Here is a 24978-nt window from a genome sequence, read left to right as displayed (position 1 = left end):
CCGCCGGGGCGGGCAGGGGTGGCGGCGCCTCGTTCCCGCCAGCCTGGCACTCACGGGGCCTCGCTGGGCCTGATCTCGTTGCCTTTGTTGACGCAGAAGGGCCGGTACTGTGACTGCGGGGGAAACAGGAGTCGTTAGGGAGGTCGGAGGGCACTCGAGCTCACCAGCCAGAGGCCCAGCCCCTAACCTCCGCCAGGAAGCAGCAGTGGTCTGAACCCCGATAATTCTAGGGGCCTGTGGCCTAACCCACAAGCTCCATCTACCCTGGGATGGGAGTTGGGCCCCAGTATTATCAGAGTCTCTGGGTTCACATCCTAATTAGAATTCACTCCATCAGTCGACTGGTGAGCTTGAACTTCAGCCTGGTCAACCGGTCTCTCCACTCCCAGGAAGCCCCACCCAGCACCAGCGTAGCTCCCGTTACTACGGTGTTCTCTACTCTACAGAAGTGGTATGAGGGCTTTCCATAGATGGACTCAATGAATTTTCACAAGTACCCAATTAAGTGGGTTACTCTTATCATGCCCATTTTATACATGAACAAGCCAAGGCACAGAGAGGCTAAGCAACTTGCCCAAGGTCACCCAGCTGGCAAGCAAAGGAGCTGGGACTCGAGACCCAGCAACCTGGCTCCAGAGCCCAAGCCCCAGCCCCACCCGTGTCAAGGCACCTCTTCTGAGTCTCAAGACTTGGTCTCTGCTCTCTCTGCATAATTCTCCCTGACAGAAGGGGTGCAGAGAGGGCAAACCACCGCCCCAGCCCAACACCTACTGGGAGCCTCCCATCCCAGACCTTCCGCCTCTCTCATCCCGGAACCCTCAGGGATTCAGGGCGCATCTCTCAGGACAGAGCCGGCGACAACTTTCTTGCCAGCCTGTGTATTGTATCCCACAGCAATTTCACAAAATCAGCACTCCCTCCTCTTCCCAATCACTTCATCAGGGCCCTGAGAAATCGCCCTCCAGCCTGCAGGGAAGAGCACATTGTAGCAGCTGCTTGCCCCTGTGAGCACCCTTGGCCCCTAGAGGGCCTCCAGAAGTGGCTTTGCCCTTGAGCTGGGTCAGAGCCTGGGCCTGCCTCACACCCCAATGACTCCAGTACAGGAGACCCCAAGGGTAATCCCAGCCCCTGCCCTGGCCCTGCCTGCCTGGAAACCTGCATCTACAGTAGCTCCTTGCCTACATCTGGTCCACAGCAGGACTGGGGGCCTGTGGAATGCGGGGGCTGAGGGAACTTAGCTCAGGCCTTGGTTACAACACTTATTAAACAACGGAAGAGATGGAGACCCAGGGCGGGGAAAGACACAGCCAAAGTTACTCAGTGGCAGAGCAGGGCCTGGACCAGGTCTCCTAATCCCCAGGTGCCAGCCTGGACCCCCAAAGGAGTCAGTAAGGCAAAGTGAATAGACCCCAAAATGGCTGAAGCCTTTCTTACAGGAAGGCTGGGTCAATCAAATAGATCACAGGTCAGTGAATGGTGCTGTCTTGTCAAGAGTCCACGGTGGTAGGCGGGCACAAAGAGAGCACCTGGGCAGGGTGCTCCCTGCGCACACACACCCCCATCCCCTGCCCCGTTCCCTCCCTGGCTCAGGGTCACAGCACATGAAAGTTGGAAGAGCTAGGAAAGCATCCAGGCCATCTGCCTTATGTTACAGATGGGGAGACTGAGGCACAGGGGAAGAATGACTTGCGTGGCAAGCTGGTGAGAGGACTGGGGCCAGGCCAGTCTCTTCCTACACTAGCACCTGCCTCCATTCCCCGAGTGCTGGGTGCCAGCGGGGGACGCCAGAACCCTGCCCTGCCAGGCATCCCAAGGCGATGACAGCCGTCTCTGCTGGGATCAGAGCTCTGGGAGGGAGGGAGAGTAGTGGGAGGGAGGAGAAGGACCGAGTCCAGGGAGAGAAAGCTTCCTTTTCCTCTCCATATCTGCTTTGTGCGGCCCTGCTGTTGCGGTGGGCCTGGACCTGGCTCAGATTACACACACCATCACTTAGCTCCATCGCCAGCAAATTAAAGATTCTCTCCAATTAAACCAGCCCCCGTCACTCTTTGCGACCTGAAGCAAATCACCTCTCCATGCTCTGACCTCCAAATGCAAAGACAGAAGGGAGCCGGGGGCTCCAGCCCCTGGGCCCAGCAGATGCCACCCCCATCCCAAGGCAGCTGGCCGACGCCTTCAGCGGGGCCTGGCACGGGCCTTGGAGGAGAGCGTGCGGGGAAGTGAAAGCACGGCATATAAAGGACAGCCCCTGATCGCTGAGGTCTCGGGCAGGGCTCAGGCATGTCGGGTCTACAGGTATTAGAGTCCAACCCCATCTCAGCACCGCATTATAGAGTCCCAGAGAGGGCTCTGACTCACTCAGGACCCCACAGTCAGCAGGAGGCTGGACCCCAAGACCACGCTTCCTCTCGTGCTGCTCTTTGATGCCCCAGCTCAGGGTCATTAGGTATCGAACCTTAAATATATCTATTCCTAACTTTGCAGCCTCTGCCTTGCCCACGCTATCAGCCCAAAGGCTTCTCTGCTGTCAGAGCTGGCCCCCAGGGAAGCGAGACTCACCTCTGGGATGCCCGTCCCCTGGACTCAGCATTTTGGCCACCATTCAACAAGCACAGGCAGCAAACAACCATTTGCACATAAAAAAATCCTGGGCTGCCCACTTTACAGATTAGAAAACCGAGGCCCAAAAAGTCTATCTTTACCCAGGCCCCCTGCCCATTAGCCCTGGGTCTTTCTTCACTACCCTTTGCTGTACGCAGGTATTCAGGCCACTGCCACCTCCATCCCATGGCCCAGAGACGTCACCATCCTCCCACAGGCCCTGCCCAGCTGCTCCTGGGAGCCCCATTCCGTGCCCATTCTGCACACGCTCGTGCCCAGGCAGGCTCTCCTCACTCACCAGATAATTCTGCTTGCTGGATTTCCAAGTCTGGGGCTGGGCCTTGGGGCTCTGGCTCCTGAGGAGGGAAGGATAGCCTGGGGAGACAAGAGGCTCTGGTCAGAGGGAGCATGGGCTGGCGGTCACGGGCTCAGGGCCGGAGCAGCACAGACGCCACCTCCAAAGTGACTGCCAAGCTCCATCCAGCCCATGACCAAGTGCAGCCAGCCCTGAGGAGGCGTGTAGGATCCAGGAGGGCTGCAATGGAGAATCCTGAGGAGGTGGGCCAAAGGGAGGGGCACCAAGGCAGACAGGAGGAGGAGCAACGGGCCAGGTGGGCTGGGCCAGGCGGCAGGGGAGGGTCACCCCACATCCAGGTCAGGAGCACACCACTTGCTGGGATTTCCCCCACCCACCCTGAAGGCTCACCCCACAGACCCCTCCCCTCCCCAAAGCCCAGGGAAGCCGCTCTATGAGCACGACCTGCCGGGATTTCCACCTTTAGGCACTCCTCCCAACTCCCCCCACGCCCGCCGACTGTGTGCACCAGGCTCCCCATGTACTGGCTGCACGCGTGCCAGGCGCTGTGCTGGGACTCGCATAGGTCTTCCCTGTTTCTGTTGCCCTGAGCTGCACAGCTAATAATCAATGGTCAGAATTAGAACCCAGGTTTGCTGGACTCCAAAACCCATCCTCGCGTTCTGTCTGCCTAGTTTGGCTCCCCCTTCCCTGCTTCACAAGCAGGAGGCTGGGGCCCAGAGAGGGGCAGCCACGTGGCTGCGGTCCAGGGTTAAAACAGCGAGCCCAAGGGGGCCTGGAGCACATGGGCGTCATCTGGGCCTGGGGTCCTCGAGGCGCTGGTCCGGGGCAGCGCTGCCCAAGCCCACCTCCCCACCCCTCCCCCTCAGCCCAGCGGGTCTGTAAGGAGCTCCAGTCCACAGACCTGTGAAAAGTGCTCTCAGTGTCAGCCCTCAGCCTGCAGGGACTGGCGGTGGTGCCTGGCAAGGAACAGGCTGTGCCCCGGCCATGGAGGAGCTCAAGAAATAAACAGGGTCTGTCCTTGGCACGGGCAGGCTGGAGCCCTGGGCAGGCTGGCCTGCTCGAAGGCGGATGAGCTGGTCAGGCCCAGAAACCACCTGTAGCACTGCCAGGCTGCCGGCGAGGCCGGCCCTTCCCCGGCCTGGCAAGGGAGTGGAAACAGAGCAGAGAACCCGGCCATCTCCCTGCATCTGGGGATGGGGGCAGCCTTGGAAAGAGAGGGTTCCTCAGGCCCTGAGTGGGAGGTTGAGAGCGGGGAATTCAGGTCTCACTTCTCAGTTCCCAGAAAGAAAATCCCAAGCCAGCCATGAGGGAAGTGGGGATGGTGGTACGGCAGGGCTGTGGTCCAGGAGACCAGCCTGTATAGCAGGCAGCATCCAGGGGCAGGTGGGCTGGGGATGGCAGGGGGCGAGGGGCATGCATCCTCTTCCAGGGGGCTCTGGGGAGGAGGGACCAGGATACCCTAGAAGTGGCAGAGAGCCCCACAGGGTGTCCCATTTGCCCTGCTGTGGGAGGGAACAGGTGGGGGGGTGTAAAACAGGCGGGTACCAGGATGATATTTAAACAGCCCACTGCCATCCAGTGGTTTGGAAAACTCTGTGGTAGCCTGTCCCAAGGTGGTGAACTGATAGGGGACTTTTCCAGTGCCTGCCGGGAGAGAGAGCCATTAGCACTGGTCCCAGGAGGGGCCAGAGGGAGTCACACGTCCCACGGGCACGGCCGCTCTCAAAGCCCTCACTCAGTCCTCCCTGGCAGCCTGAGTGTACTCCCTGCCTCCCCCCGCCCCAGAGTAGGTGGGGCCAGTCCTCCCAGGCAGGCAGCCCTGCCCAGAACCCCCATACAGGTCATTCCCAGCAGATCTGGGGAGCTGATCTGCATGAAGGTGACAACAGGTGTCTCGAGGTCCTGGTGTTTTTGAGGAGAGGCTCTCCTAGGACAAGGCCTTCGCCTGGGGAGACTGCAGGCCAACGGGGAGACGCTAGGGAGCGTGAGAGCTCCAAATCACACCCAAGGGTGGCCGTCTTCCCTGCCGGGTGGCCTTTGATCCCAGCTTGACCAGAGAGCAGGGATGATCTGCTGGAAGCCAGACAGGCCAAAGCGAGTCCCAGAACTCCCCAGGCCTGGGAGTCCTGCAGGCTGGGACCCTCTAGTCATATCTCCTTGCTGGTGGATCCAAGAATCCCAGCCCTGGGTATAGGCTGCGATCCAGCCCGGAAGGGAATGCTGGATGATAAAGCCACCATCTGAGGCCACTGCCTGGAGGTCCGCCTGCCCCTTTCCCACCCCCTCCACCTGTGCTCACCCAAACTGCTTATCCTGTCTCCCAGGCCAGAGGTCTCCAAGCCAGAAGGCAGACAGGCCTGCTCCCACCTCAGCCCACCATAGCTGCCCCATGCACCTTTCGGAAGAGATGGGAGGGCCGCAGGCCCCACTGTGAGCTGGGGCCTGGCTCAGGCCTGCCCCTCAGGGTGACCCCATCCCCAGGGGACAGGAGGCATCGGCTGCTCAGCCTTGTCGAAGAGCTCTGGGGGGCAGAAGCAGACTTGGGAGGCCTTAGAGATCCTCTCATCTGCCTCTCCCTGCAGGGACTCGGCAGGACTCTGGCTCCATGCAATGCTCACAGGTGCTGCGTGGTCACAGGGTTCTAGAGTCAACCAAGGCTGGGAGTCACTGGGTGACTGAGTTAAATAAACTTTCCGCAGTAGGAAGATCCGGTGCCTGATGGAAGCACCCTGGGGATGTCTGGCGTGGGGGGTGTAGAGAGTGTCGTGTGTCCGCACCTCCCTGACACCGAGGCCTGTATCATAGCACATCCTGAGGGACTGGCGTGTGGTGGCCCAGCCCTCCTGACAGCAGAGACGTGGAGGCAGGGCTCTGATCCTTACAAGGTAAGAGCTTGTGAGTAGAGTCCAAGGCACTCTGGATGGGGCGGGCTCACCTTTCAGGGAGAAGGAAGAGCTGCCTTGCACAGCAGGGAGGTCATCGGAGCTCTGGACGGGGGAGGAGTATTCCCAGGCCCGGGAGGTGTAGTTACCTGGTGGGGAAAGGAAGAGGCATCAGCCCTGGACAGCTTGGCATGGGGGACGGAGGCCGGGACATGGCCATTTCTGTGAATCTCTCCAGCCCCTGCACATCTCCAGCCAGGATACTGCTGGGCCCTCGTCACACTTCTGGCCAATCGTTCCTGCCATCAAGTTGTCCTTCTCAACTATCAAGTGTTGTCAGGTCTTTGCCCTACCTAACAGCCCGCTGCCCTCAGATTAAGGTACAAAGTCCTTAGCACAGCCCTCAGCTCTTTCATGAGGCCCTCCCCGCTCCCCACGGTCTCCACTTTCTGCCTTCACCTGGAGTTGGGCCTCCATCACTCAACGTTCCAACCAGGCTGCACTCTGAGCTCTTGACACACACCAGGCTCTCGCCTGCCCCAGGCTCTTTGCACAGACCAGATCCTCCGCCTAGAATAGCCCACCTGCTCCCCCACCTGAATGCTTAGCAAATTCAGGGGTCAGCTTCCGTGTCACCTGCCCCAGGTCTGCTTGTGTCTCAGCCCCGTGCCCCGTATCGCATTGTAACTCCACGTTTAATGGTCCACGTCCCCCACTGGGCTCTGAGGGGGCAGGTGGGATGCCCATCTGGCCCAGCATCACACCCAGTGCCTGGCACCCAGCCTGCTTCCTGGAAGGTGCTCATTGTACAGCTGATGGATGGATGAATGAGTAAAGGAGCAAATAAATACAAACACAGGCTAAAACTTGGAGGCGGAAGCAGCTGATACAAGTCCTGAAATTCTGTTTGTCAGGTTGAACAGGCTGCAAGTGTCCATTTGCAGGTGGACAGAAAAGAGGCCGTGGGGACGGTGTGGCAGGGACAACAGGGGCACCGCGAGGGCCTTCAAGAGCCCCTGTGGGCAGCGCACCCTCTCAGCAGCCCGGAGCGTGGGGGACCCCCCCTGGGTTGAGCTTACTCCGCAGCGGAGCCCACCAGCCCTGGCGATTTTCTCTTGCTCCTGCCTGCCGGGTGGAGCCGGGTCAGCGGTCGCATGGGGTTGGGGCGGGTGGCCTGCCCCGTCGTGGACCCCCTCCCACAGGGACCTCGGGCAGACTCTGCAGCAAGGCCCTCACTGAGTACGCCTGCCAAGGCTCCAAGGGGCCATCCGCCTCGCCCTTTCCTTCGCCCATTCATTGGTCCCCTCTTCCTCTCATTCAACAAATGTTTGCTGAGCCCCGCCTTCTTCTGGACCCTGGGGTCGCAGCGGGGAACAGGGCAGACCCAGCGTCTGCCCTCACGGAGCTCACAGTCTCCTGTGCTTGATGGTGAACCCAGTCCTGCACCTAGAGGCCTGGGCACGGCCCTGCCCACGGTGCCCCTGACCTTCCAGATCTCCGGGGGCCTCGTCCTCACTACCAAGCCCCGACTCCCTTCCACGTCTCTTCAGACGTCCCGGTGCTGTGTCCGAGGGGGGCTCTAGCAGAGCTGGCCCGGTCCCCTCCCCCCCACCACATGTGGCACCCCCCCCGCAGGAGCCCCCAGAAGCTGGGCTCATCGAAGGTCGGCCCTGCCCTCGGCTCAGCAGTGCCTTCAGCGCTGTGGGCAGAGGGGACCCTGCGCTCAGCAGCTCTCCCTGGGGAAGCCGTGTCTCCACCCCCATCCCACCCCTCCCGGGTCTTAAGGACGAGTCGCCCACACACCTCCCTGGCAACAACACCTCCTGGGTTTCCAGGGATGGCCCATTTCATAGCATGCCTGACTTCTCGTTTCCGGCTCCCCTAGTCTGTCTTAACCACTGCATGACTTTCCGACCCAGGAGTACACAAATCAGGAGAGGTCCTCTGTGGTCCCCTGCCCCGACATCCGCGGAGGGAAGTCCCCACACCTAACCCCGGGGTTCACTTCCCCCTGACTCAGACTTCAGGGAGAAGATCCTATGCACTCAGGGACTTCCAGGGATGCCGAGGTGCCCGGCTGCCTTTCCTCGGCCTGACGACGTCACACACACGCGTACACATGCCCGTACACGCGCATACATGCGCACACGCCCTAAGCCCACTAGGACCCCTCGTCACCCCTCTCTGGGTCCCCAACCCCACATTCACCTCACGTGGGGAGCCCAGGCCCCCTGCCCATGAGCCAGCCCACAGCCCCTCCTGTGTGGCTCCCACACAGGCCCTGCCCACCCCCCAGCTGAACCACCTCCTACCTTTGGTACCATACAGGTTGTTGAAGGTCTTGTCCTTGGAGAGGCGGCTGGGGGACACCGGCTGGTACGACGTCCTCGACCCACCTGTGAAGCACACGAGGAGGGGCTGTCATCGCAGAAAGGGGGACCTGGCTCAGTCGGGGGCCTGTGGCTCTGACCTGAGGGGTGTACTGCAGGATTCCTTGCCCCCAGACAGCGGCCTCTGCCTGTGCCGGGGCCTGTTCCCCCACCAAGACAGCTCCCTTGGGTCTAGGATAAGGTGACCACGTAAGTCACCCTTCCAATCAGAATGGTTCTGAGCGTGAAAGGGGGCTATGAACAGTTATGCTGAGAGGACCAGGTGTAAACCTGGAGAGTCCTAGAGGTATGGTTGCCCTAATTAGGGGCTTTGAGAGTCACCAGAGCCTTCCTGAGCCAGGCCCTGTGTGACTGAGACCCCAGAGGCTGGGAAATGGGGTGTCCATGAGGAAGTTGGGCCATGGCCACCGTGGGACAGAGGTGTAGGGCCCTTGACCGAATGAGGGCGGCCACCTGCAGGGCCTGATGAGCTTGTGCCAAAAATACCTCCCCCACTACAGGGATGCTTTCCCCAGGGGTGAGCTCTACATGGCACAGGTGTTTCCCTCCCTCCCCCATTCGGGCTCCACACAGTCTTGGGAGGAAGGCAGACGGAACGGGCTCCACACGCGGCTGCTTCACAGATGCAGACAACGCGTCCCCCACGTGCGTCTGCGTGGGTCAGAGTCCTCCATCGGCTTCTGCCCTCCCGCCTAACCAGCCCCACTCCCGTTCTGGCCGAGCACCAGCTGGTCCTTCTCTAAACCCGCACCCCTGCAGTCCATCCCTCTCGCCCTGCGCCCTCTGTCCATCACAGCCACGTCCTCTCTACCGAGCCCCTGACCCCTCTTGCTGGGAGCCTGGAAACTAATCTCTCCTGGAAGTCTCACTGCCCAGTCCCACTGCCCCAAAGCTCCCAGACTCAGGCCACTGTCCCTTGGTGGCCTTGCTTCCTGATCTCCTTGCTGACTCCCTTGGCCCCTCCCCTGCCTCTACCCTGAGCCCAGGGCTCCCAGATTTCCTCCCTCCGGTCCCCAGTGAAGGGGCAGAGACACTGGAGGAACCTGTTTCTTCTCCCTACAAATGTCACAGCCTGACTCACGGTAACAGAGCAGGAAGCTCTCCTAACAGCTGAGTCCAAGCTCCTTCTTCTCAGATGAGGATACTGAGGGGGCAGTGACCAGCCCAAAGTCACCAGGCCCGGGCTCTCGGGTGACATCTGGGCGGGTCCATGGTCTTTCCTCAATCCCCCATTATTGCTCCGCTCCCCTCCGCCTTCTACAGAGCAGGCCGGCCAAGCAAGGGCCAGTCGGGGGACTTGATACCACCCCAGGGTCTGATCCTCAGAAGCTGGGGAGCCAGAAGGGTCTGGGTCAGGGCCAGTAATGCTGGAATGGGGCTGGTTAACGCAGCTCACCCTCTCACAGGACTAGACCCAAAGGAGAGCGCCCTGGGGGAGGGAAGCGAGCAGGACCCGCCGGGCCCAGGCCCCCACCAGGAACGTAGGTCCGGGTACTCAGGTCCAGCTTCCTTGCCGGAAGCCCAGGTGTTGTTTTCAAGTTGGGTGGGGCGGCCAAGGTTCCTCTCTGCTGAGCTCATCTCCCCTGGGCCCCTCCCACCGGGTCGGTGTGTGTGCGCACGTCTGAGGCATGTGGATTAGTGCCCAGGGCCTCGAGGCTCCCCGCTCCAGGCCCTGGCGTCTTCCCCACGTCTCCTTTCTCCCCCTTCTCTGCACACCCTCTCCTGTCCTGACCACGGCCCCTCACAACACACACACATGCACACACCCCTCTGTCCACCGGGCACACCCACCCTTACGTCACGGGCATCGCTATGGTTTGTTACTGGTGCCAAAGAATGTGATGGGCTACCACAGGGCAAGGACAGCCAGGCGCTGGTCTCTACCCACGCCCAGCTGGGCTGCCGCCCCTCAGGCGGCGCCTCGCCAGGGCCTGGGAAGGAGGGCTGAGGGGCTGGCATGCGTGGGGGGGTGGTGAGGAATTTAAAAGCGCAGCCATCAGTCCCCCTGCCTGGACAAGCGGGATGGCTCTGGAGAAGCCGGCCCTCCCTCAGGACCACAGAAACCTCAGCAGAAGCAAAACCCAGCTCAGCCCGGTGGATGGGAGTGGCTGAGGCCAGCAGCCAGGAGCCCCTCCGGAAGGAAAGAGAAGGAGGGTGTGGGCTGGAGGCGCAGGGGTGGGAGGGGTGGGCACAGGGCAGGGAAGCTGAGGGGCAGGTGCCAGACGGAGGGCGAGAGGAGGTGCTGCTACTTACACTGGGAACCAGGTAGGCACCAGGACCTTCCCAGGCCTGTCCGCGAGGGTCACTCCCCAGGGGAACCTGGCTGCGTCTCTCCTGGACCATCCCCTCAGCGGAGGATCTGCTCCCTTCCCTTACCCTTGGATGCGAGGTACATGGAGTACTTCTTCACGGTGTCTGGAGCACCCCAGTCGCTGGTGTAGCTGTTATTGTAGCTGTTCACGTAGCGCTGGTCACCCCCTGGGAAGCAGAGAGGTCGGGTCAGCAGAGGGGCAGGTGGGGGGGGATGAACTCAGCCACTGAGGGTGTCGCCGAGGCAGCCTATAGCCCCTCTGTCCCAGGGAGAGGCGAGGTCCCCAACCATGGAGAAGGGGGCTCCCAGCCCAGCATCCCCTCTGGCCCTGAGCTCCTGGGGGGCGAGAGAGGGTCTGTGTGGTGGGCCATCCACCCTCCCGGGACTGGGCCCCGTGAGGAAGACGTGTGCAAGGCGCTTTGCAGTTTCCAAGGTGCTACCGAGTTTCATCTCTTGTTTGATGTGTGCGTCAAGCCCTGGGCTGATATGAAGAGGCCCAGGTGACAGATAAGGAAACCTAGGCTCAGGAGGTGAGTGAAGCCACTGCCCCCTGTCACATGGCCGATAAGGGCAGACGTGGGGCTCGAGTCTTCACCCCTGTCTCCTGGCTCTGTCTCAGCCGCTGCTGGCAGCCCAGGAAGGAGATGGAATGAAGTCCCAGCACTGGCCTCCATGGCCAGGGATCCAGCTGCGGAGCCGTGCAGGGGAGAGTGAGCTACTCAGGAGGGGGAGCTAACTCTAGCTGACTCCCCCCAACACCCACCGGCAGACCCCCTTGAACCCAAACAAATCTGTGACTCCAAGTTTGCCTTTCCCCAGCTGCCCTCTGCCCCCGTCCATTCTCCCGCTACTTCCCCATCGCCTACATCCCCTCTGCCCTTCCGTCTCCCTCTCTCCCGGGCAAGAGGAGGAGTGAGGGTGCTCATCCTTCATCGCCATCACGTGTGCCAAGCAGGGTCCCGGCGTGCAGTAGGCGCTTCACAGCAAACAGAAACCCTTCTTGATGTCGGCCCCGCCCCGTCCCCACCAAGCCCAGGATGAAGACGCTCCGGTGCGTCTCAGACCCCACACCTTTGATGGTGGGCATTGAGTCCCTGGTCTGTCCAGTGGGCAGACTGCAATCAAGGGAGAGAAGACGGTCCCTCCAGGGTCTGACTCACCAGCCACCCACGCCCCACCTCCTACAGCCAGACACACTCGCAAGCACACAGCAGTGCCAAAACGCCAACAGGGAGGCCCGGGGCCCCAGGCACAGGTGCAGGGCTGCTGACATCAGTAGCACCCATCCTCTCCTGGCAGCCGCTTCCCGGCACACCTTGGACAGGGCACAGGGCCCCACTTGCACAGAGGCCATGGCCAGCACTATCATGACCTAGAAATGGCACAGTGGGCACTCCAACCCGCTCGGGGCTGTCCTCATCAGTCCGACCAGACCTCAGCGGAGGGGCTCCTGTACCAGGTGTGTACCCCAGGGCTCATGACCGTCACACTCCCAGCTCCTCTGCACAGCCACCAGCAGCAGCTGCTTCTCAGATGAAAGGACACCGGGTGGAGGTGTTGAACAGCGGAGCGTGAAACCCAGCTCGCCCCCTGCTTAGCCGTGTGCCCCTTGAAAAGCTTCTTCTCTAAGCCTCAGCCTTCTCATCTGTGACGTGCAATTCATCCCACAGGGAGACTAAGATAATGTAAGGGAGGCGTTCACACAAAGCCAGCGTCCAGGGAGCACCCAATCGCTGTGAGCCGTCCCCTCAGGATGGTCGCCATGGTCATTAGGAGGATTTCAGGACCCAGGTGCCACTTGAAGCCCAGTGATGGTCTTGCTGAAATGGCTTATCTGTCCTCAGATGTGACTGAATGTCCCTCACATCTCACGGGGACACTATGCGACATCACCATCCCCAAGACATACAGACGCTGCCCCCTGAGTCCCAGCCCTTCTGCGCACTATCACCCCCTTCTCATCCCCCAAAGATCACATGCTCCCTTCGGAGACCAAAGACCAGGGTCGCTGCCTTCGGGGTGCTGGGGCTAGAAGTCATTAGTTAGGCTGCAACCTCAAGGCCTGGGCCACTGGGTGGGGCTTGGGCAAAGTGTCCAGCTTCAGGCCCTAAAGGGACTGGGCTGGGACTGGTGGAAAAGCACTTAGTGGGGCAGTTTCTCATGTTAGGACGCTGTGAGGTGATTCAGTCGCCTCTGCAGAGGACAGAGTGATTCAGTAGAGAAGCTGACTTCAGGGGAGCTGGTGAGTCACCGAGACACGCTGTGCCCAACCATCTCCAGCCGGGCCACCAGGCCAAGTCCACCTCTGGGCTCAACACTGCTGAGCACGGCCATGGTGACAGGCAAGTTCTCCCTCCAAGCACACATGCCGTTCTAGGTCATGTGCACTGGAACCTGCAAAGCCACCAGGTTGGAGTCTGGCCCTTACAAGCTGCAGCATCTCCACAGCTGCTGGATTGGGTCTGCCAAGCAGACGCAGAGCTGAATGAAACCAATCCCTGAGTTTGATGGACAACCCACAGAGAGGACATTTGTGCAGCCAGTGCCTGGGATGCTTCCTGCCCTGGAGGCCCCTTGTAAATAGCTGCATAACTGTGGCAGCAACTTCAAGGGAGGGGGGTACCATCCCTGAAACCTAGTCCAAACACCCTTAAGTGGGATGGGGGGCTGGGAACAGTGAGGGGCCAGCTGGCTCGATGTCGGCCTGCCCCAGGCAGCAGGAACTGACCTGGGAGGAAACACCCATGACCTTGGGGCCTGCCCACAAGAGGGGACTCACCATTCTCCATGTGGTTCCTCTCGATGAAGTTATGGCTCAGGTCCCCCTTGCACATCTTCTCAACGTGACGCATGCATACATTAAGCAGGTCGTCCTTGAAGTTGTTCAGTGACTGCCCCAGGCCCTCCCCCTCCAATAGAACATGGTAGGTGGGCAGGGGCGGGGGGAGGGAGTAACTGCTCATCAAGGCACCAAATTCCTACCAGGAAAGGAAAGAAGCCATTAACCTTCTGGGTTTTTGGGAGCTATGGGGACCTTTCTCTGCATGGGGCTTTCATGGTCCAGCTGGAAGACTCAGCACAGGAGGCAGAGAAGCTGGGTTCCAGATCTAGCTCTGCTACTAACTAGTCCCACTTTTTCCCACTAGGCACTTGTTTCTTATTCTTCTGTAAAATGAAAGGGTTCAACTAAAATCCACTAGATGCTAATATCCCTAATGGCACTAGCACCGAGACCTGTGACTCCGTGGTTCCCGTCACCTCATAGGGGTTCATGGGTGTGACACAAGCTGTGAAGTCTTTGGGCGTGAAAGCACCAAAGAAAGGCAAGGAATTCCGAGCGTATGGGTCGGTCACGGTGGCTTCTCTCCCTGCACATGCCCACTCACTGCCTCTACACTTTGGCACCTCCCTTCGCTCTCACTGGAGAATCCCTTCATCTCAAATCCTAATGGGCCTTCAAGACCCAGTTCAAATTCCACCACTCCACAAAGCTGTCTCCAGCCTGTTTGCCCATCCCAGAGCTTCCACAGGCTCTTATCTCCTGAACCATAGGCTTTATCACTTAATTACACTCTCTTCTATATTGTTCTCTAATTGTACGTGTCTTATCTTCCCAGCCAGATTGCAGCTCCTTGAGGGCAATAACCATGTCTTATACCTTTCTATTCTCCACAGCACCTAATAGAGTACTGGGCATGCAGTACCCAACACAGTCTAGCAGGTGGAAGGATGGATGGAGGAACTGACAGACAGACAAGATGAAGGATAACAAATATGCAGCGCTCATATGTCACACACCCCCATACCCAGTGCAGGCATCACTAATCGATCACAGAATGGTTTCCTACTGAGCCTGGAGCACTATTTGTACTTATCAACTGAAGTTGGGACAAAGCGATATTTGTGTGCCATCTTTAAAGTAGGTAAGGAAATGGCTTGGATGTAAAAATTAAATAGACAGATGGAATGGAGCTTAGAGGGACGAATGGATGGATAGATGGATGGATGATGGATGGTGGATAGATGGATGGATGGACAGATGGACACTGGATGAGGGTCTGGGGGAGTGGATAGAAGGAGTGAGGGATTGAATGACAGAGGAGCTGCTTGTTACCTGCAGAAACAGCACCGAGTCGCTGATGTTGTGGAGCTGCTCCCTGGTCTGCTTGTCGTCCTGCAGCACCTTGGCCCTCTCATCCAGAGCATCTACGATCACCTCCACTTGGTCTGCAGCGTCCTGCTCCCGCTGCTCCAGGGCAGCCTTCACTTCCTCCTTTTGCTTCTCCAGGTCCTGCATCAGGTCTCGGAAGTTCTGCTCCAGGGCGGCCTTCTCATTGGTGGTGAAGCTCTGCGTCCAGAGTGAGGGGAGAGAGGAAGGACGGTTTCAGTAATTAGAAATCTCCCTAGAGGGTGCATCTTCAGGTCCCCAACATAGAGTCAGGGCACTTCTACTGCCCTGACCCTGCAAGCCTGTTCAACCAAGAATCTCATTCAAAGGCATCACCGAGGGATGCCGTCTCTTGATAGAGATGGCCAGGGTTTTTTTTAACAGCCCACCTTTCCTTATCTATCAGCAGCTCCTCCCCCTTGGTGGGTTGACATGAACCATCATTCTACCCTTGGGTAACTCCATGGGCCCAGAAGTCCCAGATGAGTCAGGGTGTGTCCACTGAAACTTCAACCAGACCCAAACATCATTCAGAAAGTGAATTAATGAGCTGTTTATGCAGCCAGGGTCAAGAGTCAGCGATTTCAGGTTGTAGTTTACAAGCATTCAAACCATGGCAGACATACATCTAGCCACACTGACACAAGTAAAGGGAAAATAGCACGCATTTGGTGGCTGGGTAGCCTGTTGGGCAGAACAGACATCGGTGGACATTGGAGGCCACACTGGAGGACAAGTTGGTCCAGGGTCTTTATTTGCTGGGATGATGTAAAATGAGCATTAGGTGCTGGGCAACATGGATGCCTGGCCCACACTTAGAAGGGGGCAAGAGAACCCAGAAGAAACGAGTGTGGGTTGTAACTGTGGGCCTGAGACCTCGAGCTGGAGCACATGCCCACCTCTTCCGGGCAGCACAGGTTGGGGAGAGCCCTGGGGGCGGCTTACCTTGATGCGGTCCTTCTCCTTCTGCCACTTATCAGCTTCATCTTCGATCTCGATGATCTTGAGCTGCAGCTGCTCCTTTTGCAGTGACAGCTCTGTCTGCAGGGAAGGAGCCGGGGTTGGAGGAGAAGTCAGGGGGAAGAGGTGGAAGAGAACCAGAGAGTCAAGGAGTGGGCCCACCCAGGGGGCAAACTCGAGCAGGGTCCACCACTCAGCCCTTCCGCCGTTTATTCAGCAAACACTCATCAGGCCGTCGGATATGCCAGGCACAACAGCAGTCACCGAGGATCCAGCAACAAGACAAACGCCATCTCATTGTAAACTCAGGGCCCTGGGGCTGGGCAGCCCAGCCATGTCTTCATAAGGTTGACCCTCTGCCAGGCCTTCCACCCAACGTGAGCAGGAAGGAAGCTCATTTATAGGGTTCCCACTCCTTTCAATGGATCTGGGGCCATCAGGGAGCAGCTTAGGGGAGAAAGGGGACGCAGCCCAGCTCAGCAGAGCCCAGCCCAGGGAGTGTCCCGTGGCAGTAGCAGTGTGCAGCATTTCTATGATATGACGTGAGGCTTGTGTTGCAAGCAGGAGCCTGGGTTGCCGCCAGCGGGGACTGTCTGGGCAGGCACAGCTATAAACCTGTTTATGGGAAAGGGAGTGCCGTCTGCAGTTTGGGCAAGATCGAGACTTTATTCAGGGTCGCTGGGGGAGGAGAGAGGCCAGCAAGTGAGGCAGTGAGGGTGGATGGGACAAGAGAAGGAGAGGTTCTAGGCACCCCTGCTCAGGAAGAGAACATGGGCTGGCAGGGTCTGGGGTGGGTTGGGAAGAGGATCTATCAGGAATGAGCTGGAACATGAGCTCTGATGGATACGGAAAGTATGGATAATAGTTTCCTTCCAGCGGAGGAATGTCCTTCTCTGAAAAGCAGCTACAACAGAGACAAAAGTGGAGGTGTGAAGCTAAGGTCAATCCAGGTCAGTCAACTATGGTTGGCTGGTTCTTTGGTTCTGTGGGTTCCCCACTAGTGCTCCCAAAGCACCCGCCAGCTTGGAAGACAGGTGGGTGATCTCCACCTGAAGGCAGGAAGACCAAGCCATCTGAGAACACCCCGGAGCGCTCACCGGTCTCCCCACCACACTGGGTTTTGAACACAGAGTCCCACCCATTTCCAGCCATCTCCTTGAGGAAGCACAAGAAGAGCCAACATGTGGAAGCCACAAACCACCAGGAACGTGAGCTCTCTTGGCAAGAAGTCCTGAGCGGCTGGGCCCACACGTCACAGCTCCTGGATACTCTCCCAGGCCAGGGGGCTGCTGGTGGGTCCCTGTGCAGACACCCAGGGAAGTGGATCGATGGAGGAGAGAGTGTCCTGGCTTTCTTGAAAAAGTGCCCAGAGGGCCGAGAAGCTGGTGGAGAAGGTGGGAAGGCCTAGAGCAGGAGATGCAGAGCCCCCAGCCAGATAGCCCGGGATTCCAACCCCGCCCGCTCTGCCCACACCCCTGGGCTCCCCAGGCCAGAGACTCTAAGTTCTTCTCAGAAAGCATGTGCCCCACGAGCTACGTGCTGGAAATCTCACAACACGGAAAATGCCATCGCCAGGGATGGAAAACGTTTAAGCGGAGGAGTAGACGCAGATGAAGATGAGGGTTTGGCCTGGTCTCTGGACAAAGGCTGGGAGAAGCCAGCTGTCAATAGACACAGCGGTGGGAGGTTGGAGAGTCAAGGGACCCAGACCCCACGTGGGCAGCGGAGACTCTGCGGGGGCAGAGCCGAGAGCTCCGAACTCCGAGGTTGGCGGAGCCGGTGGCCTGGAGGGTTCCTGAGAAGCCTGGGACTGGTAGGTGGGTCTGAGTTGTGAGGAAGAAGCCTAAAGGCCGGACAGTGGGTCTGTGCTGGGCAACTTTCCCGTCCCTGGAGAGCCCCTCACCCCCAGCAAGCAAGGCCCCAAGGGGATGGGACGCCAGAAGCCGCCTCCCCCCGCAGCTGAGATGTCCTCACCAGCTCAGCGATAGAGCGGCTGGCGTTGGGGCTTCTCACCTGACCTCTCCACCCAGCACAAGGAAAGCAGAGAACAAAAGTACATTCACTCCCACCCCCAGGTCTGGGGGGCCGGGGGGCAGGCACAGGGCAGTTCTTCCATGAAATGAGCCTGGGGGATCCAGGAGGGAGCCCACCCAGAGCCCAGGACTGGGGCTCCAAGGCTTTGAATCCAGTTACCACCACCTCTAGGCAGGTGGCCTTCCCAAGTTACCAAACTTGGTGCCTCGGTGACTCCATTTTTCATGGAGGTAGTATGAAGGCCATCTCCCAGCCAGGTGTGGGATGAACTGGGACCAGGCAAGTGAGGCTCTCAGAGAGCACCTGGCACAGAGAAAGCGCTGATGAGTGGTCCCATCCCCACTGCTGGGTGGGGCACCTTCCATGGACCGGGACCCGAGCTCGGAGGGGAGAGGACAGGGTGGCGGGCAGGCCCACAGGGCACGGGTAAGTGAGGGGAGTGGGCAGGGGCAAGCGGTGTGGATGGAGCGTGCCGTCGTGCTGGGGCCCAGGGGTGGTGCGTACACAGTCGGGATACAGAGTGAATCGTCCGGGGGTGAGGGGAGGGAGGTCAAGACATCGGGCTGCAGATGCAAAGTAGAGGCTTAGATGGTGGGGAACTGAAGATTGGAGGATACTGGGGAAAGCGGAAAGGAGGTGGGATAAAGGGGGTGGTGCAGGCGGGCTAAGCCCCTGCGCGAGGGGAGAAGGTTTGCCTAGAGAAGGTGAAGGTAAGGAAGCAGCAGAGTGAGCAGAAGTGCTCGGGGGACCTGCTGGCAGCTGTGGGGCATGGGGCACTAAGGTGAGGAAAGGTCTTACCCGCAGAGCACAGACTCCCTGGCCAAGAGGGAGGAAGAGGCACTGAGTACAGAGGAGGGAGAGTCCAGGGGCTCTAGAACAATGAAGGGCCTCGGCCAAGGGTGGCGGGAGTCAGCCCCTGGGGTCCATCCTGAGCAAGAGAGGCAGGGAAGAGGGAGGCTAGCGGGGGGTGCACAGAGGAGGGCCAGAGGTGTCGGCCAGTGACCTGGGAGGGCCGGAGGGAGAGGCAGCCGATCTGGAAACAGGCGAGAGAAGGGTCAAAAGCGGAGCCGCCCTGTCTGCAGCAGTGGGCGGAAATATCAGTCCGGGCGGAGGAGAAACTAGTCTACTGGTTTCTTTGGGGCACCAGGGAAGTCAACATCAGCTGGGAGGGGGCCCTGCAAGGCCAGACTTGCAGGGCACCAGGGACCTTGGGCTGGGAACTCTGCTACTAGAAAGGTCTGCTCTCACCTCTGGGATGAGTGCTACCCTGTCGGGAGAAGAGGGTTTGGGGTGAGACCTCTGGGGATATGTCCAGCATCTGTTTAGCCCTTGGCCATTTTTCCCTGCTGGCAGGGTTACATAAAAGCCAGAAAAGGCAGGATATAGGAAACAATAAAACATAGGAAGGCTCCAATATACTGGGTTCTCCTGCAACCTTAGAAGGAAGGACCCTAACTGCTTTACTGAGCATCTACTATATGCCTGCATTTCTCCTTTCATCTGCAAAAGCCTCCTGGGGAGGCAAGCCATGTTATCCCCATTTTACAGATGCAGAAACCGAGGCCCAGAAACATTGAGGAACTTGCCTGAGTTCTCCCAGGGAGGAAGTGGGAAGACCACGACACAGCAACAGGACTCAGCTCTGTTACATGGCCTCAACCTCTGGGCTATTCTCTGTACCTTCCAGGACATCATCCGTGCCCTTCACCCCTGCCCAAGCTCCCCCACCTCACGGACGGGACAATTCATCAATTCTGCCTCTTTTCCTCTCCTCCCCACACCCTCCCCATCACCCGCTGAGGCCCCACTTTCTCCTTCTTTCCCTCCTGCCTTGAAATCTGATTAAATCTCCTGATGTCTGACAGGGCCTCAGCTCCCCTCAGCTCCACCCCTGTCTACACCTCCCTCCCGACTTCCTCCTTCTCCCCAGCTCACTCCCTACACCCTGCCCAGGCCTGTCCCTAAATGCCTGTTTTGTTCCCTTCTCCCACACTCCTCCATCTGACTACGTATTCGAATCCCTGAGGGTAACTTAAAAGTACAGATCCCAGGCCCTGACCCCCTGAATCAGAACCTCCCAGGTGACCCCAAGGAGCCATGCCACCCCTATAAAAACAACATTTAAAATGGTGGCGAGAAAACAGGCTGGGCTACGGCCACAGTGAATCTGAATCCCAGCTCTGCCGCCTCCCAGTGCTGTAACGTCGGGTAAGTTTCTTGGCAACTTTGAGCCCATTTCTTCACCTATAAAATAGATGCAGATACTCCCACCCCGTGGGACCGTCGTCAGAACTAACCGTGTAAAGGCTCAGGCTAGCGCCTGGCACATAGATGTACTCCATAAAGACAGGGGTGTCTCCTGCCTGCCTCCCTGGCACTCTCCTTCCCTGCCTCCTATCTCTGTACCTCTTTTTATTTTGTCCTTTCCTCCCCAGCACCCACAGAGTTCATCCCACCTCCTGTCTCACCCACCCTGTCCCAGAGCAGAAGCTTTCCCCTAGGATCTCTGGGGAGGAGGGTCCCAGCACCTGCCACTGCACCCTAGGCCTTTCGCCTGGCTCATCCTCCCAAACCCCGGTCATGGCTGTCCACCCAAAGAGCCCCAAAAGCCCAGACCAGCACAGCTCCCAAGACTCAATGAGCAGCGACTGCCCATGCCCAGCAGCCCGGCAGTTCAGCCTTCAAGGAAGAATTGGGCAATGAGGCCAGAAGCAAAGCCACAGGCCACGGTGACAGAGAGGAACCGAGCCAAATGATGGCGTCAGGAGAACGACCGAGGCACGGAATCTGAGCCGCGCTGACGAGCTAGGACCTCGCCCTCCAGAGCAATGCTTGGCCTGAGCACTCCTCCCGGCGCCTTGCCAGGCTGCCAACCCAGAGCCCAAGGGGACCCACGACAGGCAGGCCGCCCTGCCGCACGCAGCCATGGCCAGGAATCCTCCCCCCTGACCCGGTGCGGCAGAGGCACTCGGGATAGGCAGAAGGAAGGGCCACGAGACACAGGAAAGGATGTTATGTATATCTCATCAGTCTAATGCAGCCTGGGAAATGCCCAGAGGCAGAGGGGTGGACCACAGGACATCTGTGCACCGTCCTTGTGACATTCGGAGTGGAACCGGAGACCTTCTGATCTTGGGTCAGCAGAGGGAGGATTGTCATGTTGGCACCCCAAGTGGCCTTTCTCCAGCACTACCTCTGCTCGGAGTCTGTAGCGAGATCTGAGGCCCAAGAGATGAGCACCGCAGCCCTGGGTGTTGTCTACACTTTTGTGCAAGTAACCAAGATAGCTCTGCGATCACCTCACCTGGGCCTCACCAACCAGGCTGCAGAACAGGTTCTGGACGGGGCTCCTTGCAAAAAGCTGTGTGGGGCCCTAATGTTTGAGTCTGCAGGGGCTGCCTCCAAAGGATGCCAGGATTGACACGCCAGTCCACTTTGATCTGTCAACCCGTCTAACACTGCTCTGTGCCAACATCCCTCACGTCTGACATTCCAGCTGAGCCAGACCGGGACAAAGTACCCCACTCCAGCTCCATCTCCACTCAGCAGCTCGGCACCACCACCCCTGCCTACCTACACTGCTGGTGCACACACACACACACACACACACACACACACACACACACACAGTCTGAAGCTCCCACCCCTAAAGTCACTCCAGTGAATCAGACATTTTCCCCTGAGTCCCTGTAATCCCATCCCCCTCAAAGGAACCCTAACCCTTCCCCTAAGTTGCTCCCCAACATTGGTTGAGGACTCAGGGAACTTCTTCCTCAAACAGTGAGCTTGGACAGGTCTCTTCCTTTCTCTGGGCCTGTGTCCCCATGCAAGGTGGACTGACAAGGTTGCTAACGCTGCAGTCTGACGTTTTGTCCTCTGCAAGTTGATGTTTACTTACAGCCACTGCTGTGTAACTGGGGGGATGCGCCCCAGACTGGTTTGTGCGTCTGAGCTCTGCCTCTTGACCTACATCATGAGCCTTCAAGGGTGAGAGCTGTGTCTTTGAGTCCTGTCCCAGTACTAGAACATGAAGTCCTAGTCCCAGGTGCCACCAGAGAAAACTGCCCAAGACCGTCCTGTCCTCCAGGGGCACTCAGGCTTTTCTTAAGTGGAGATACCCTTGTTTCAGATGAAATTTGGGGCCAAACCTATAGATAAATAAGCGCATGCACTGCTTGCACTGGGGGTGGGAACAGGGGTCCCCTGACTTCTTGGCACCAATTAGCCCCCCACCTCATCCCTGATGCCTCAAAGACATTCCCAAGAAGCCTAGGGCTCCAGGGGTCATTTGAAAACTTCCAATCTAGTCCAATGCCCTAGTTTCACATGAAGGGAAACCAAGCCTGAGAGAATGGAAGGGACTTGTCCACCATCTCACAGCTGGTTAGAGGCAAAAACCAGGACTAGAAGTCAGGTCTCCTAAAACACAGCCTGGGGCTCTGCAATTTCCTGGTTGCGGGGGCTGAGGGTGATTGGCCCTCGTTCTGTTTCAATCTCCTAGGTGAGATCCTGGAGGCGGGGACCATGGCCCCTGCCCCATCTCCATCTCCCTATCTGAAGCTTGAAGCCAGACTGGGGTCAGGGAGTTAGGGAAACTGGGGTCACCTTTTTCCTGGGCCAAATGAGGCTTCTGCAAATGATCTTCGAGTCTCTTCTCATCTCTGACTCATCCTTCCTGCCCAGGGGTGTGGGTAGGAGAGAGTAACCTACAGACTCCCGGTCAGGAAGGCTGGGCCCAGAGGGTGTCCTGTGCTGTCCCGTTCTGCAGGGTGCAGAAAGTCAGGTGACCTGCCTTGACCACTGGCTGGAGACCGGCCATGTCACAGAGCTGTGTGGCCGCGGGGGCACCAGCCCAGCATCTGTGGAGTCAGGAGTGGCAGCCACAGCTGAGCCTTTGGTCCAGCGCACCCTCTCCAGGTGTAAGGTGTCCACGTTCACAGGCTTCCACACGCCCCCGCTCCTCCCCACAGGAGCACATGCGGGATCACGTACACAGAACACGAACACACTTAATGTATCACATATACAGTCATATGCAAACATCCACATATGACTATAACACACCCCTCCCCCCCCACTCCAACCCTCACCAAGAGTGTCCATCTACAGGCAGAGGTACGTCCACATATAACCACACACACAAAGCACACGGGGCCCAGCGGAGGGAAGGATAAAGGAGGCCACTGGGAGAGTCAAGAGACTGGCTGGGGGATCAGATAGAACAAGAAGCAGCCACTGGACTGCAAAAGCCAACTCTGAAGCTAGAAAAAAAGGGCCTTGAAGCGGTCCTCAAATTCCCTTCTCCTCACCCATGACTCATCCCAGGAGCCAGCCCTGCTCAGGTGGGAAGAATTCTCTCTCCCTTAAGTAAAAGAGAAAGAAAGAAAAGAAAAGAAAGGAAGGAGGGAGGGAGAGAGGGAGGGAGGGAAGGAAGGAAGGAAGGAAGGAAGGAAGGAAGGAAGGAAGGAAGGAAGGAAGGAAGGAAGAAAGAAAGAAGGAAAAGACCCAGCTAGACACAGAGCCCAGGACTGCGTGCTGATTCCCTAACCTGACTTGAATTTATCCTATGACCTTGGCCAAGCCCCGCATCTTTGCTGAGCCCCCATTTGCTCATCTAGGAGATGCCTGGTCTCCTGAGGCCTTGGAGGATTAGGGAACCGTCTCTGACGCCCAGCCTGGGGGCGGGAGGGGAAAGAACTGTTTTCTGAAAGGACAAGGGACAGCAAGAGACTTGAGCCCCAGACCCTGGGAATCCCCAGTGGAGAAGATGAGGTGGGAGGACGCGTTGAGGGAGGAGAGACTGGAGGGGCCCGCTGTTACCTCCTTCTCGGCTTTGGCCTCTTCCACGGTCACGGTGCTGTGGTTCTTGTGCTCCTGGAACATGCAGAGGTAGCAGATGCAGGTCTGGTCCGTCTGGCAGAAGAGTTCCATGGTCTTGCCATGCAGGGGGCACTTGCGGGCCTCGAAGTCCCGGATGGGCTCGAGCAGCTGGTGGTCACGGAAGGCGGCGCCCTCCAGGTGGGGCTTGAGGTGCAGCTCGCAGAAGGAGGCCTGGCACACCAGGCAGGACTTGACGGCCTTCTGCTTGTTGCCGATGCACGAGTCGCACAGGACCTCCTCAGAGCCCAACTTGGACTGCAGGAGGGTGCTCGAGGCGGCCCGGGGGGAGATGTTCCGCTGGAGGTCCCCGGGCTCCGTGACGGCCACCGTGGGCTTGCGGGGCTCCGAGAAGATGGGCCTGCGCGGCTCCCCCTTCTCAGCAAAGGTGACAGGTGGCTTCTTGGTGGCCCCCAGCTGGAGCCTGGCGTAGGGGGACATCTTGCCTTCTCCAGAGTCCATGCTGAAGTAGTTGGAGCCCTTGTCATCCACAGACTCAACAAACTGGATGATGGCGCCCCGCCCCCTGTTGCCCAAGAACAGGGAGCCCTTTCCCTCGCCTGGCTTCAGGGAGCCACCTAGGCTCTTGCCCTCGGCCGCTTCCCTGCCATGGCCGTTGGTGATCCTGGCCTCTTTGCCTTCGGCCTTGGCCCCAGTCTCCAGGCTGCCTTTGGGGCCCAGCAAGCTGCAGGCACCCCTGGCTTCCAGGCTGGCCCCACCGCTCCTGGAGGCATCTGTAGATTCCATCGTGGGCTGCCTGGCTGGTCTGTGTCGGGCTCGCTGGAGGTGCGATGGGTGACCTCTCACGCGGCGTCTTGGCAGGAGTGGGACAGGCAGCCGCAGAGCCTGAGACACATCTACGGGGAGAGGGGAGAAGGAGTGGAGAGGAGGGGCCGCAGGCGAGCCTGACTCAGCGGTCCGGGCCCGGAGAGGCAGGCAGCTCCCAGAGCCAGCAGAGCAGCTAATTACACAGGGGCCACACCCTACACGTTCATACCTAGCCTGCTTTTTTAAATAAGTGCTTTTTCTCTCCCCCAGTTTAACTATTTTCCACGGCTCAGCAACAAGTCGGGCTGCTTCCTCCTGACTCACTTTCTTCTCATCAGGAAATGGGAGCCTCTGTCCTCACAGGTTTCACTGAGGTGAGCAGTCCCCGGGACAAAAGGCGAGGTGCCCGCGAGGCCCACAGGACAGAGGGCTATTAATTGGGTCACACAAGCCAAATAACCTTGTAATTTGAGGGCCCAGGTTTCAGAGGAAGATCTCCCGCCGCCCTGAGACAATGGAGTTGCTTCTCATCTTGAAGGGAATGATGGGTTCAGTTGGATTTGGATTTTAGGATTTGGAGGGAAGTGGCTACTGATCATTTAACCCTGTATGCCAACTTCCAGGCACTGTGTTAGGTACATTACCTGTAATGAGCTCGCTTAAATCTT

The 24978-nt window shown here is 58.6% G+C and overlaps 1 protein-coding gene across 1 annotated transcript; it reads right to left on the bottom strand.

The window, feature by feature from the left end:
* Positions 1-50: 50 nt before the first annotated feature.
* TRIM29 (tripartite motif containing 29) lies at positions 51-24289 on the bottom strand (the record flags this gene model as incomplete). Its single annotated transcript, XM_082659888.1, has 9 exons — positions 51-113; positions 2900-2976; positions 5856-5951; positions 8115-8198; positions 10569-10670; positions 13283-13481; positions 14618-14851; positions 15617-15712; positions 23486-24289. The coding sequence occupies 9 exons, from the start codon at positions 24287-24289 to the stop codon at positions 51-53; spliced, it is 1755 nt and encodes a 584-aa protein (XP_082516014.1).
* Between the last annotated feature and the right edge of the window lie 689 nt (positions 24290-24978).

This window comes from Grampus griseus (genome assembly GCF_964374135.1).
Source record: "Grampus griseus genome assembly, chromosome: 8".
Lineage (NCBI taxonomy): Eukaryota > Metazoa > Chordata > Mammalia > Artiodactyla > Delphinidae > Grampus > Grampus griseus.
The sequence above is the reverse complement of the archived record's forward strand: the minus strand, read 5'-3'. Positions and strand labels throughout refer to the sequence as shown.